This window comes from Vulpes vulpes, chromosome 14, assembly GCF_048418805.1.
Source record: "Vulpes vulpes isolate BD-2025 chromosome 14, VulVul3, whole genome shotgun sequence".
NCBI classification, from domain to species: domain Eukaryota; kingdom Metazoa; phylum Chordata; class Mammalia; order Carnivora; family Canidae; genus Vulpes; species Vulpes vulpes.
Window position 1 is genome coordinate 38,323,434 of NC_132793.1, and position 15,305 is coordinate 38,338,738.

Genomic DNA, 15,305 nt, shown 5'->3' on the forward strand with positions numbered 1-15,305 from the left:
TCATGTCACAACAGGGGACATTGCTACTGGTGTTGCAGCATTGCCAATGTTAACATTAATGCTCCTGGTCACCAGTCCAGGTGATATGACTATGCCATCCAGGACCCGAGCCCCCTTGTCTTTCCATTCAGCCACCTTTAGAGACTAGCCTTCAGCCTCATGCCTGCTAGCAGCCTTATTTCACTTGAAGCACTTCTATCTGCATTCCAGATAGGAGAAAGTAGAAGAGAGGAAAGCAGAAGGTAAGCTGACTGCCTCCCACTCATCAGGCTCATCTGTCACCTTCCACTTCTATCTCATTGGGTGGAACTGCATCACATGGTCACTTCGAGCTTCACTGGATGCTGGGAAGTGTAGTTTTAGCCAGGTTCATTGCCACCTGAAACAAATACTGAGTAGAAATAAATAAACAAACAAACAAACAAAATAGGAGAATAGAAGTGGGTAGGCACTTGCAATATCTGCCACAATACTGCCATCTAAGGCACAAATACATGGCTCCTATATTATTGTTTTATCATTGTTCTTAACATTTTATGATTACTTTTTTTCTATTTTAGATAAGAAGAGTTGTGAAGTAACAGAGGGGCAGGAGTTATGCACAAAGATGAGGAGCATCAAGTGTTAGCTATGTAATTTGGCCACTGTAGATTGCCTGCCTCAGCTGTTGAGAAATGCGTGTGTATAAACCACGTAATAGCATTAGTGTTTCTGCTGCTCTTTTTATTGGTAATCCCAGCTCCAGAAAGAACAGTGCTACTGCAGCTGCAGCACTGATTGAAGATAGGCTCAAAGACACATTGTGGGTAAAAGAAATGTTTTCTGAAACTAAGCTGACCTCCCCATGTCATATGAATTCAGGCAAAATGAATCCTGTAGCACCTTGGAAAGTAGGGTGATGTTTCCATTCTTCAGGTCCTGGACTTTCCCAAGATATGCATTCAGAAAAGGGTGTTGGCTTTTCTGAGTAAAACACAAACTATTTAAAATCTTCATCTTGAGGTCCACCCTTCCTGAGAATCTTCACTCTGCTAAAATAACTTAAGTAGGATACTCAGCGGGTAAACTTGTTGATATAGTTGGATGATGGCCATCAACCAAGACCTCTGCTAGGGCTTCTGCAAGGAAGATGTGCAGTTTCCAAGAAAGGGCTTTCTTCTACATCACTGGCAGACCCTGTCTACTGTCTCTCACCCCAGACATAAAATTGAGATTATCAAAATAGTGGCTACTCCCGAAGCTTGTTATTGGTTGAATAAAGTGGAGTTTCATTTTATATGAGGCATTGTAAGACACCCTTCCCCTGTCCTAAGGCTTCTAGTTTCTGGAAATTTGGGGCCATGCCATTGCAGGGAGCTAAGGTTTCCAGTTTAATATGTTTTGATAAAGATGCAGCAGTAATTCAGATATTCAGAGATTGTGATTAGTGTTTCTTTATTACTTCCCATCTTCCAAATGCTTTATGAACACTGAGCTTGTTTGGAGCATGGGTGGGGGGATTGGGAAAAGATGGAGAAATGCCACATTGTGTGCAAAACTGAAGCCAAAACATACTTTAGCCCCAGTCTATTCCGGGCAGAGGAGCTTGTGGCCTGAGCTGGCCAGCCTATTGCCCTAACTCTACGCTTCTCTCTCTCCTCTTTTTTTTTTTCATGTGTAGACACAACCCAACTGAGTTGTCTTGACCATCCTGCTGGGACAGCATGGGACTCTCCTTATTATCTGCTGTTTCACATGGAGGAGTGTTGAGCCACAGAAAGTTTAATGGCTTTTCTTGGTTCATGGCTGAGCCAGGATCACTCTATGGTAGCTTATCACTTACCAAGAAATTCCAGAGTCAGACCAAGAAACCAATCAGATTCAGTCCTTGGTTTTTCAGCCATCTAAGCAAAATGCCAAATAACATTTCCTATCTCTTCTTCTAAAATGTGAATTTTAAGGGTAGAAAGTCTACTTCATCACAAGGTAAAGGAAAGAGAGCTCCATTTTTAACCCAGTCAAGCAGGGTGTCCTAGTTACTATAATGAAGTTAGGGCTGGATTTGCAGGCAATCCCTAAAGCAATTGACAAGCAAATTTTGGTCCCCTTCTGAGAGTTATACGCTCAAATACTCTGCAAGAAATTCTCCATGAGAGTCCAACTATGCTCACTAACGCTGTTGAAGAAGTTTTAGGATTGGGGTCCTGGAAGAAGAGCTAGAGAACAATTACCTTCAATCATCTCCCCTTGGACTATGATAGAGAGAACTCTTATGTTGAGGGAAGACTTAGCATTCTCCTCTCTCCTTCCCCTGCTCTCCTTCCCCTCCACCCCCTCTCTCCATGTGCTGGGCTCAGTCTCCACATAATACATTTGGCCCTTATTGCATTGAGCAATGCCTAGGAATGCCAGGGCAACTCCCTCTACGAAGATGTGCCAGGAGACAGAAACCATGGCAGACAGGTGGCTGGAAAGGTGAACAAAGAAAGACGCTGCCCTTAGCCACACTTCTTGAGCAAAAAGGGAGGGCAAGCAAAAACATGACGATGAGTAGCCAGCTTCCCCACTGTGTAGCTCTCTATCTGCATGTTTTAAAGAAGAGACAGAAGACGGCTATCTCTGCCTTGCACTTGCAGGGAAGGGTGCCCCAGCCTCTTGTCAGAATCACTGGGGAAGGGTCGGTGTGCAGCCTGATGGTCCCTTGCCCTCTTGGCACATTCACAAAGGTAGTCTGTGCACCAGCAAGTTTATGCCTCAGCCTCATTTCTGTTTAAAGGATATAGGAGAGATCCATTCCCTCAAATTAGCTCTCTAAGAAGATATCTATCTGCTACATGTGTTTCATCCTCTGGCTGTTCTTGACCTTTGGTACTCAGAGTTGAGAGTGTTTTGATACCAGATGTAACCCTTTGGCTGGGTCAGAGGCCCCACAGTGGGGGCAGGGAGTGCATGTGGAGACAGTGTGCTCCAAAACCCCCAAACATGCCCAAGAATAACAAGAGCATTAACCACTGACCCAAACGCTGGTGAAATTCTATCTCTACATCTCCCTTCACCAGTAAACATGAAAATGCCATCCCTGAAGGGATGGAGAAAACCTCCAATGAGAAGTCCAGGGAGAACAAGAGGAGAGAAGGGCTGGTTTGAGAAAGAAGTACAGCAACTTCGACACTCTTCAATCACTATAAAAATTCTCCCCTAATGACAACTAAATAGAGACATTTTTACTAGCTGGGAAAAACAACAGATTTGTGCTTTTCTTTTTAGAATAAAGGCATTAAATTTCAAAATGCCTTCTTGTCACTTTTTCTCTGGCTATCCCCATCTCTTCCTCCTCATCCAATGCAGTCTTTCCTCCTTCACTCCATACCAGCCTCACTGGCCTTCTTTCTGTCCCACAAAGGGGCCAAGTTCACCCCCGGTTCAGGACCATCTTACTTGCTATTCCCTCTGCGAAAATGTTCCTCCCCTAGACTGCAACGGGTGTTCAGGTCTCACCTTCCCAAAGAGGTTTTCCCCAGGAACCTGTCTAATGTTGTTCCCGGCCACTCTCCATCATGTTCTTCTTTTTTCTAGCCAGTCATCACTTTCTGATCTGATTTTATTTGTCATATTTATTATTTTTCCCTCAATTGGTTGTACACATTAAGAGAATAGGGTCCATGTCTTATTCATGGTTATATCTCCTGTGCCTAGCATGTGGTTGACACATGTTGACTAGATGGATGCATGGAATGGATGGGAAATGGATAAGTGGATGGATGGAGAGATGGATGGATGGATATAGCCAATGATTTGGCTCAAGTATTTTATACAGTTTGGTCAGATCCTTTGTTCCTTGGCCTACACCAAAGAAATAACCTCTGAACATGGGGGCTATAGCTAATGCCAGAGTGATTAATTAATGGAAGCCATAAGGAGAAAACTATAATCTGATTCCAGTTCTGAATGAACACCTATTCTCCTTCAAAATAGCATTTTTGTGTTGATATCTTTCTCAATATTTAATAAACATCCCATAACACATTAGCCCTCAGAAAAGTTTCAAATAGCAGGCTGGGAACAGGTTCCTGATGATTTGGCCTTTTGAATATGGAGTAACCAAGATGGAGTAAACCAAGGGGATGAAGTAAACCACGGGGAGTAAACCAAGATAAAGTAAACTAAGGAAAGTGAAGATGAATTGAGAATACCATCCTGGCTTAATTCCAGCCACTGGAATCATCTTTGCTCCTGAATTTAATGGACTGTTAAGGCTGGTATTTTCAAATCACATGCCTCCTATTTATTTGTTCATTTGCCTATCTGTTTGTTTTAGAATAACCTCCACGTGGAAAGTGACTCTACATCAGAAACAAGCTTTCCTTTCTCTAAAGAAGCAGCAGGGGAACATCTGGACCATCAGGCTGCACATCAACCCTTCCCCAGACAGCGATTCCAGCAAGAGCCTGGGCACCCTTCACTGCAAAGAGATAGCCCCAGATCCTTTCTCCTTGATCTACCAAACTTTCCAGATCTTTCCAAAGCTGATATCAATGGGCAGAATCCAAATATCCAGGTAATGCTTGAGAGTTGAAAGGTGGAAGAAAATGAAACAATCTATCTCTTTGTGTCCTGATCTGATTCTAAAGCAACTACTGCCTTAACTCACTTTCCTTCTTAACCTCTTATGAATCCGGTTTATGATCATATGATCTCTGTCAGAACAGTGTTGTATTTCATCTCTGTGACACCCTTGATTGTGAGATGCACCATTATTTTATGAACCACTAAAAAAAGAAAGCATTGATAATTAAAGTATTGCACACCAATGATTACAATACATTCTGCTTTCAGAGATGTTGAAATGTAAAAACAAAACAAAATTGTATGCCTTGAAATTGATAAAATATGGTAGCTGTAGAAAAGAGCCAATTTAACATGGAAGTACACTCAGCAAAGCATGGTATGATTTCAAATGTACTCAGGAAGGCACACTCTCAAATACCTCTTAGCTTGCCTTGGACACCAGCAACTCCTTCGGGAGGTGACAACACTTCAGTTGCTCTAAAATGTAGGTGACTGCTTCAGAAAGTTGGATGAGAGGTAGGGAGGTGAGAACAGAAGTTCCTAGGGGAGATATGAATCTGTACTGCTAAGATGGGCTGGATGAAGCTGAAGGAAATGGGAGGTTAGGGAAAAGTACCTGGGATTAAAGTAGCAAACCTTATTTACACTGAAATAGACATGCTTTACAAAACAAATGTTGATCTGATTTGACTGTCCCAACACCAGGAGATGAAGGGCACATCATTTTTCCATTATCAGTCAAGCAACAGGTACTCAGGAAGTTCCTATTTGGTTTGCCCAAGGTTATATGGCTAGCTAGCAAATAGTGGTTGGAGCTCAAATCTAGACTCTTCGACGCCTAAGAATACTCACCCTACCACTCCATGTTTTAGAGACAAACTCCTAATTTTGAATTTTGCTTGTACAAAATTTCCTCTGTGTCTTCTCAGAGTTGCTGCCCATGATAGCCAAGAAAGGGGACTGAGTAGTCAACAAGGCAGCGTCATCCCTGTCATAGCCCCTGTCCTCATTTGCCTGCTTCCATACTTTTTTTTTTTTTTTATGCTTCCATATTCTTAAGCTTTGTTGTCGATTCTTTTCATTTGAGAAAGGGCAGCATTTTCTCATTCTTCCTCTCTGCTTCAAATTCCAATTAGCCTACATGTCAGAAAGTTCCTGAACCTGATGTCAGAGTAATTGATCCTTAATTAAGTTAACTATCCCTCTTTCAAGACTAACATTCTCTGCATGACACCATTTTAGATCAGATTTCCATGGTCAGAGTTGTTTTGCTCATCACACCACTGACATAGTGGCTAACAAATGTCACTGAGAACACACCCCAATTAGAATGTTGACCAGCCCCTACTGTGTATAAAATGCTGTGTTAGGTTATGGGAAATTAAGAAATGTAAGACCTTCTCCGTCCAGGAAATGCCATAGGTACGAAGTTCCCGGCTACCCCTCACGACAGTGCCAAAAGGATCATGGAGATAGAGGAGGGAAAAAAATGCTATGTTCCATTGTGAACAGGTCTGAATAGATGAGAAGTAGGGCAAGATAATGATGAGAGGGTCCAGAAGTGAAAAATGTTTCAGAGGTCACTCTTTGACAACCCACGCACAGAAACCATGGCATGCACCTGTTAACATTTCCAGTAAGTCATATGTTGTTCGAATTGATTAATTGGAAAAACAGGAAATCAAACTCCAATAAAAAAATATACAAAAAAAATGTTTAGTAGGAAAAAAAATTGGAAAAACAGGCATTTTGCCCCACTGTCCTCTCTCCAGGAAGTGGCTACATGGCTCTCTGCTAAAGAACAAAGGATCCACTTGGGGGAGGTGTAGATTGGCAAATAAATAAATAAATAAATAAATAAATAAATAAATAAATAAATAAAAAATAAATAAATGCAGACATCTCCTTACTGCTGCTTGACAGTGCTCCCCATCAGGCCTTTTCCTACAGGAAGTGATTTTTTTCCTTGTTTATAGTTTTCATAGTTTCAGGACTAGACCAGCTTCACTCCAAGGGAGCTTAGGCCATTCCCAAAACAATTTTAGGCTTGCTGTGACTCACATTTTTTCCCCTATAGGTGAGAAATGTCACAGTGGGTTTTAATGCTGAGGATTGAGCTTTAATTTAATAGATTTAAGAATTTCTTTTGTAAAGTTGCAAGAAAATGCCTGGATTCAGGGGAACTGAAGGCTGCAGGGAGACTGTCTTCTCATTGGAAAGTTGCTAAGTACATGGGGCTATACCTAAGAACCAGATTTGAAGCAGAATTTCCCAGGGTCCCATCTCTCTCCTAGATAAATCCATAAGTCTGGGAATCTCCAGACCTCACTTGGTCATTTTGAAAACATGAACCTAAATGTTAGGGAAGAACGGTGGTTGAGATCCTCAGACCTGGGAAACCTAGATTACTTTTCCAAAGAGAAGGACAGGGCGACAGTGAAGTGCTAAGCTCTCTGCAGCCCACACAATGGATCTGTGCATGAGGTCAGTAGAGCACCCAAGGGCAAAATTCATTTCACATCATCCTAATCTGTATTGCTTCCCTAGGTAGGAAGTAAAGAATGCTCTGGAACAGTTCTACCTGGCTTCCTGAGGGCAAGCGGCTCTTGGCATTGGCAGGTGTAGAGAGAAGTAGAATGAGCCAAGAGGGCAGAGAATACAGCGAGGGGAGTTATGAAAAGACTGCACACGAGAGTCTGGCAAAGCCTCTTGCACTGTTCTAAAATGCAGCTTCCCTGTGCACTGTCACGAAAGTATGACCGCAGAGATGGTACAGGTGAGGATTGTTTGCCTTGTCCCCTCTGAGATGCCACAGATTTAGAACAGGTGCAAAGTAACAATCAGTGGGTTTGTTTTCAGTCTGTCTTACCACCACTCCAGCACATGAATAAAAAGCTTGCCCTCAGGTGCTTCTTCGGAAAGAGATGCTTTGGAGTACAGAGTAGGAAGAGGACAGAGCCACTCTAACGTCCTCATTCCTTTTCTGAGTTGGCCTTTGGACAGCAAAGATCACCATAGCTCCCAAGATCATAGGTTTCCCCATAGCTGCAAATATCAAGGTTATGAGCAGAATGGATTCAAAATTTGATGGCACTCCAGCCTAGACAGGCCACTCCACTTCCGCTTTGTATGATTCCCATGACTGTTAGCCTTCCTTGAGCAGTAGAGAGGAGTGAGCAGCCAGTTTTATTGATCTGATAACCTGTTGGTCCTAAAGAAAAGGAAATTGAGCTGCATTTCTGTCCTTCTCTTTCTGGAAGGCCACAAAGGCTACTCAAATATGTTCAAAGAAAATGAAGCAGATGCAATTCCTGAGAGCCCCCGCCTAGATCTGTGTGCTAGTGTGTGAGGGTTCATATGCAAGCACACGCGGTTGTACACACTCACACATGCACATACACATACACACAACGTTGGCGCTGCAGCACCACTGCACTTGAGTAAACCAGTTCCCTGGTGGTCCTTTAAAAGATGAAGTGCTAAAAGGGGGTGATGGTTTGTTTCTGTGTTGGCAGCCCTTATCCCTTCCTTACAGCACTGCTCTTTTGTTGAAATGCACTGGTTTGACACGGGGGTGGGGAGGGGTGTTCAGCCAAGCAGACAGCCCCAGTGATCACCGAGGGCAGTCAAAGCATTTCCTCTCCCCAGGGAGCCGAGCAAAGACAGGTGAAGGGCACATCCATGGGCTCAGCTTCTGCTGCCAGGGCCCCTGGGTGTGTCTACCTCCCGCCATCCACACACAGCTGGCAACCTGCCCGTTGCCCCCACCTAGCTGCCCTTCACTGAAGCCGGGGAGCTGCACAGGAATTTGATACCCCTCTCTCTGAACAACCCCTCCCACAACCTCCTCGAGTGTCTGAAAGAGTTTCCCACGCTCTAAGACGCTCTAAGTGTCTGCTGTCTTTCCTGCCAAATGACCCACACCTTTCCAAAGTGACATTGCTGAGCCTGTGCAAGGGGTTACATCCCTATTGGGCCTCTTAACTTTGGGGAAGGGAAATCCTTTAAAAAGCCCAGCTTTTTTGGAGCTTTTTGAAACACTCCCCCACCTCCTGCCACCCCTCCAGGCCAGGTGGAACTGGATTAGGGCTGTGGAAGTGAGTGGGGAAAAGACAGCAATGCACAAATAGCCTCAGACTCCTGAACCCAATCTCCATATTAAATCTAAAACAATAGTCGAAGTTGGATTGTGTTAAAAATAAATAAATAAATAATTCAGGAAAGAAAGGAAACTCTCCCAGGACAAGCTAGACTTGAACTTCAGTATTTTGTTGGCTGGGTTTTTGGTCTCCAGCTGATGGTCAGATAGCAAAGACAAAAGTCTCTAAAATAAACTCATTATTAGGCTTACTGCATCAATTCATTACCACAGTAGCTATTCACAACCAAATATTTCTCTTTTCTGGATCAAGCCAAGATTAGTATTCATTTCAACCAATATACTTATTTCTTTTTTCCCACTGAGGGAGACTTAAAATAGTCATATAAAGGTCTTTTTTTTTCCTCTTGACTCAGACTTACATGGCCATACTTTACATGGCCATCAGCCTCTTAAGGGCCATAAAATACAATCAGATGGGTTGGCTGGGGCTCTAAACATATGTGCTTCTATTTTTTATTCCCCTCCTCCTTTTTCTCTAAAATACTTTCAGAATTGCAGCTCTGGCCAACTGAGAACCAGGAAATCTCTATGCCCAAAACATGGACCCACACACCTATGGGGACAAGCCTGTATTGGGAAGATTCTGATGGGGGCATAGCGTCCAGACCATGGACAAGAGTCCACTAACCTGCCTTTGGGATAGGCGCCACCAGAGTCTGCCAGGCTTGGCCACTATGGCTCCATGCAGGTTACTCAAACTCTCTATGCCCCTGTTTCTTTGTCTATAAAATGAGATGACAATACTACCCATGAGTATCTCTATAGTACAATACTGCCCAGAAGGTGTTGTGAGGATTAAGTGAGATCATCCATGTGAAGCACCTAGCACAGGGCCAGGTATATGGTAAACTTCCCCAAACGAGTGGACGCAGGTTGGTGTTGGCCATGGATTGAGATGACAGAGGAAACATATAAAATAATTGGGAATACCAGAACTCATTTCGAGACAAGCTCTATACCTTCCTTGCTATTCACCTCAGAAACTTGAATTTTCCACATCACTTTCTCTGCCTGAAATTCAAATCTAACTCATGTAGAACAAGCAATAATGTTTGGGCAAGCACACCGCAAGTCTCAAAGCATTAACCACAGTTAGCTGGGTTACCATAGTTGTTTTTAGAGCATCAGTGAGTCTGAGAGGAGGGGACTGATTATATATCTCCATAGCCCATTTTGTGTTCTTTCTGCAGTAGTTGTCAAGGAAGGAGAGGGCCTTTCACTGGAGATTATTTTCTTGTCCCTGGATGCTCAGTTCTCCTGAGGAAATCATAGTTTTCAAGTCTTAGAGGACAAAACTAAGAGATTCTAGAAGATTCTCCTGAGTTGAGAAAGTCTAGGTCTCTGGTTTTCTGAGAGTCATTAGTTTATTAACTGATAGACTGAGAATTGTGATAATTTCTCTACACTTTTCCAAGTGTAGAGTTTGTTTCTAGTAAATGTCTTGACTATCAAGAGGAGGAAAGGAGTGGTAACACTTTGTAGAATCTTATCCTCATTTCCCAAGTTTGGACAGAATTCCCCAAACTGACACCTCTCTCTCTCTCTCTCTGGGTTTTTTTTTTTTTTCTTGGAGCTGATAAGATCCTGCCAGAAGTTGAACTTGAGTCTTTTGAAGGAGTTCTCTGACTTGTATTGTCTTGATTCATGGTATGGAAAAGTCCAGAAGAGTAAATATACTAAGCCACATCAATTATGTGTATTAAGGAAGAGAAAGGATGATAAGGTCTAGCATCTTTATCGTCTTGGAAATCTGCTGTACTCACTCCCACACCTTCAGCCTATCACATCAATTATTGTTTAAGGCATCTTTATCAGCACATTCTTTGATGCTAAAAAGAAAAAAAAAACATGTGAATAGAATGAGAGCAACTGGAAATATAAAACTAATCTCTGCCATCCAAGAAGCCACTGACATGCTCATTAAGTTTCTTTAATTGGATTCCTATAATATTTCAGGTTCAAGATTAGATTTCTTCTTTTGATATCAGTATGAGAGCTCCACATTAACTGTAGGGAAGGTTGAATTCTAAAGTTTGAGTGTGTGTGTGTGTGTGTGTGTGTTTTGTTTTGGGAGTTTTGTTTGTTTTGTTTTGTTTTTAATTCAATTGGGGCAGTGGCCAGTAATTAAAGGGGAAAAAGAAACCTCTAAGCTGTTGAGATTTAGTCATCGATATAGTTTTTGGAGTAAATTTGTATTTTGCTACTTATTGCCTGGCCAGACAACAAATCTATTTTGGTTGGATCTGAGCAACAGTTTGGAGGGAAAAAAAATCGTATTGACGGTAATAGCTTAAAACATGAAATTGTTTTTATTCCCAGCTTGGAGAAATTGCAGGGCACGTTTTGCTTAGGCAATCCCTTTGACTCCAGTCTGAGTACAAATGGAATACCAAAACTGTTGGGCACATTCCCCCTTATCTTCTACCCAGAGACTGATTTCATTACCATAATTGCAGGTTTGCCTGGCTCTTGGCAGCTTCTCCCCTCCGAGACCCTTAACAGCCTTACAGACGATTGTTGCGGCTCAGTTGTTCTGTCTGTAGGCAGAGGGGGACGAGACTGCAGAGGAGAAAGGTTCTGTCTCCAGAGGCTCAGCATTGCCCTATCACTGCCCAACTGTGTACTCCTGGGACGCTTGTCCTTTCAGGGTTGCATGTGGAGTCACTCTCTCCAGCACCCAGCCATTCCAACAAATAAGATTGATAAAAGACATATGATTCCTTTTTTTTTCTTTTTGAAATTTGAAAGATTACTAAAAGTTCCATACTTATTTTTAAATATACAAGAGATACTTTCAAGACCAGAGAATTGTGGTGCGGAATAAAGCCAATGATGCCCTTCTAGGCATCCCACACCAGAAGAAAGATTCACTTGGCTTGCTGCAGCCCGAGGATACTCTGGGACTGACAACCATTCTCTTGACCTTATGTCTGGACCACACAAGGCCAAAGCCCAGGCCTGGTATCGGCCTGGCAACTTCCTTGGAAGGTCAAAGCAAGTAGAATTCGAATCTCCCCCTTCCTAACACACTAGGAAGGGACTGTTTGTCTCAGGGATGGGCACACCCTGGTGCAGTTTGGCAGAGCATCCCAACAACTCTCTCAGATGTCGGGTTAGGGCAAAACTGGAAATGCATCTTCCCGGTACATCTTGCGCTGATTACTCAGAGCACATGTTTCTGATTCATTTGTGCACAGCTCATCCAGGGGGTGTTGCAAGGGCTATGTGATGGCCAAAGAAACCCAATGAGTCTTTTATTATATTTTTTTAAACAAGTTTCTCTACGTTGATTGTCTCTTGGAGCCAAGAAACTGCATTCTTCCAGCCCCGTGACTTCAACACTAGGCTAAGTAAATCTGAGAGCAAGTTCTAACCTTGGCTCTGAAATTATCTGCTCTGACCCTGAGGGTCAGTTGAGGAGTGTGCACACAAGGTCCAAATACGGAATGAGTGAAAGTCTTGAAGTCGCAGTGCTCACACCTCTACACAACCTTGGCCGCCAGCCCCCACTAGCCTCTGGGCCATCTTGCCCCACTACTTACATGAGGGGACAGTACTTCTGTTACTTCTTGAGAGACAGTGTGGCAAATTTGTTAAGAACATGAGCTCTGGGGCTTGACTATCCACATCTGCCACTTACCAGCTGTATGACCTTAAGCAAGTTGTTAACGTCTCTGTGAAAAGCTAACCTATTGCTGTCTAGCAACCAAAACTTAACATCTTGAAGTGGTGACCATTGGATTGTTCAGGGTCCTGTGGGTTAGGAAGATGAACAAGGCTGTGCCAGTAGAGCTTGTCTCTGGTCCACAAGGTATTGGCTGTGGTAACCCAACTGGGCTGAAGCCTCCAAGGTGGCCTCACATGACTGGTGCCCTGGAGCTGGCCATTGGCTGAGGTACCTCAGTTCTCCACCAGGTGGCCTCTCTCTTCACATGATCTCTATGTGCAAGGCTTCCTTACCTAGAGGGAGGAACCGATCCAAGAAAATGAAAATGGAAGTTGCAGGACTTCCTAGCGCTTGTCATAGTGTCAATCCTACCATATTCTACCGAACAAGGTGAATCACAAGAATAGGCCAGAATGAAGAGGAGAGGAAATCACTTCTTAATGAGAAGTGTAGCACACACATATGAGGACGGGACAAATTGCTGGGGCCGTCTTTGCATGTAGTCAATCACAGGGCCCAATCAATAGTACCAACCTTATACGGTTGGCATGAGGTTTAAATAAATTAATATAGCAGGGCATTTAGAGGAGTGCCTGGTATCGACTAAGTCTGTGCCTGTACTAAGTCTTAGTAAATCGACTAAGTCATTTACTGTACTCAGTAAATGTTCGATTTTATTGTAATTATTCTTGTGTCACCTCAGGAGGACATTTACTCCTTGAATTAAAGATTTCCCAGCAGTATAGTCATCAGTGAATCAGGAGCCCCAGTGATGACCTCCCAGCGTGAGGCCCATGTACATCAGTCCTATCTGGCCATGGGGTCTATTGGGCCACCTCTGGGTGTTTCCCATTCTGTTGCACCATGTAGTCTCAGCATTCCTTAATGAGGGGCGCAGCCATCATTTCCCTCTGCTTTCTTAGACGTCCTTCTGAGGGTGTCTAGTTTGGAGGCTGTCGACTCCTCATTGACTCTGGCCTGTTCTGAATTCTTCAGGTCACCATAGAGGTGGTGGATGGTCCTGACTCTGAAGCAGATAAAGATCAGCACTCGGAGAATAAGCCCAGCTGGTCAGTCCCATCCCCTGACTGGAGGGCCTGGTGGCAGAGGTCCTTGTCCTTGACAAGGGCAAACAGCGGGGATCAAGACTATAAGTACGACAGTACCTCAGACGACAGCAACTTCCTCAACCCCCCCAGGGGGTGGGACCGTCCAGCCCCAGGCCACCGGACTTTTGAGGCCAAAGAGCAGCCAGAATATGGTGAGTTTACCACCCAGTGACATAAAATTGGGGAGAATAAATGAGGATGATGAGACCTAATGGACACGGTCAAGCCAAACCCAGTTTACAGTGTGTGGTTTCGGGTCTTCTGTGAGGCATACCTCATGAAGACTTTATTCCACAGAAGCCCCAAGAAGGCACCAGCAGCTGCATTTTTCTGGAAAGACTATAATTTTTAAATCATACCAATTATCCTAGGAGAGAATCTTTTTTTTTTTTTTTTTTTAGTTAGGGGTCGTTGAGGTTCTACCTTTTCTCCCCCAAATTTCAGTTTTATTTCTAAAAATGAAGAAATCACCAAATTGACTTCCTTGTATATTTTACTGGAAAAATTCATACTGAAAATCAATTTAGTAAAAAGAGGAGTGTCCAGCTGCTTCTTTTGACCAGGCAGCCATGTTATTATGTCTGACATTGGCAGTGGAGCAGCCCTTGGGAATCCACAGGAGTCTGTGCTTCATGGGTTGTCAAAGGCAGGCTTCCCCACCAATAAATTTCAAGATGCCAAGTAGGACTTCTAGTTTCCCATGAAAAGTCCTTTTTCACTTGAGTTGAGTGGGAGACAGATAGAGGGAAATTCAGCTCCACTCAGTCATTCAGGCATCCAGGCTCCTTTCATCTTAGAGCTCCACCAACTACCAGGGCCTGGGGTATGCCTTGGAAGCTCAGCATCCAGTTGGCAGCCAAGGAAACAGGTGTAGCCTGGAAGAGGCACACATGCCCTTAACCACTCAGGCTGGAGATGATCCGATCATGTTCACTCAGACTCTATTGGTGACACTTAATCATATGGCCCCACCTAGATGCAAGGAAGCTAGGAAACACATCCTGGGTGTGCAAGAAGAGGAAAGAGACCTGGCAAGCTTTCATGGGGGATCAGAGTCTGCCCAGAGTCAGTATTAATAAGAATATCTGATGTCATACACATGCCTCCATCATGATGGTGTTCTAGTGGCTTCACCACCAGCAGCCTTAGAAACAAATGCTGAATGATGGGAATGACTTGTCTCACACCATTGTACTCTCACCCTTACCTCCATTTCTCAGTAGAAAGACCAGCTGTATATTGGAGAGTCACTTCTGCCACTAAGAGATGATACTAGGCAACTTCCAAAACAGGAAGACCATTTTGCATGCCTTGTGTTGGGCACCATGCTATGCTCTGGGAATCCAAAAGTTAGAAAGATGCAGGCCTTCCCAAAAGAGGATCTCACCTCTCTGTGGACAAGGGAGAAAAGTTGTGTGATAGAGGAAAACAGTGCCATGGTAGAGATACACATCAAATGCTAAGGGAGCAGAAAGAGAGAACTCCTACCGTCCTTCCAGCCAGGGGGCTTGTAAAACCTCCCCTTTCCCAGAAGTCCAGGTCCAGTTTATCTGTTTTCCAAGGGAAAGGACAAGGGATAGTCACCAGTATGTATATAGCATTCACCGTGCACTTGGCCTTCTTCATGGCATCTCACATATATCAGCTTGTTTAATCAGCTCCCTGGGGCGGGTACCCATTTTACAGACGGGAAAACTGAAGCCTAGAGAAGTTAAGCAACTTGATCTCCACTTGAGGGTCAAGGCCTAGAATTCATTTCAGGCAGTCTGAGCCCAGAGTCTGTTCTTTTAACCACTGTGTTATTCTGCCTTTCTGGGGA

At 43.7% G+C, this 15,305-nt stretch overlaps 2 protein-coding genes across 3 annotated transcripts in view; one reads left to right on the forward strand and one right to left on the reverse strand.

Moving 5' to 3' along the window:
* Nucleotides 1-15,305, forward strand: part of ISM1 (isthmin 1) — a 72,206-nt gene that overhangs the window by 41,747 nt on the left and 15,154 nt on the right. Inside the window, exons 2-3 of the mRNA XM_072736403.1 lie at nucleotides 4,298-4,537; nucleotides 13,374-13,638. Of these exons, the coding sequence (XP_072592504.1) occupies nucleotides 4,298-4,537; nucleotides 13,374-13,638 (505 nt within the window). The remainder of the gene's footprint in view (nucleotides 1-4,297; nucleotides 4,538-13,373; nucleotides 13,639-15,305) is intronic.
* Nucleotides 10,997-15,305, reverse strand: part of TASP1 (taspase 1) — a 349,892-nt gene continuing 345,583 nt past the window's right edge. For both annotated transcript variants that reach the window (XR_011996969.1, XR_011996971.1), the window contains exons 15-17: nucleotides 14,975-15,036; nucleotides 14,694-14,877; nucleotides 10,997-12,670 (exon numbers count right to left, since the gene is read on the reverse strand). The gene's annotated coding sequence lies outside the window, so the exon portion shown is untranslated. The remainder of the gene's footprint in view (nucleotides 12,671-14,693; nucleotides 14,878-14,974; nucleotides 15,037-15,305) is intronic.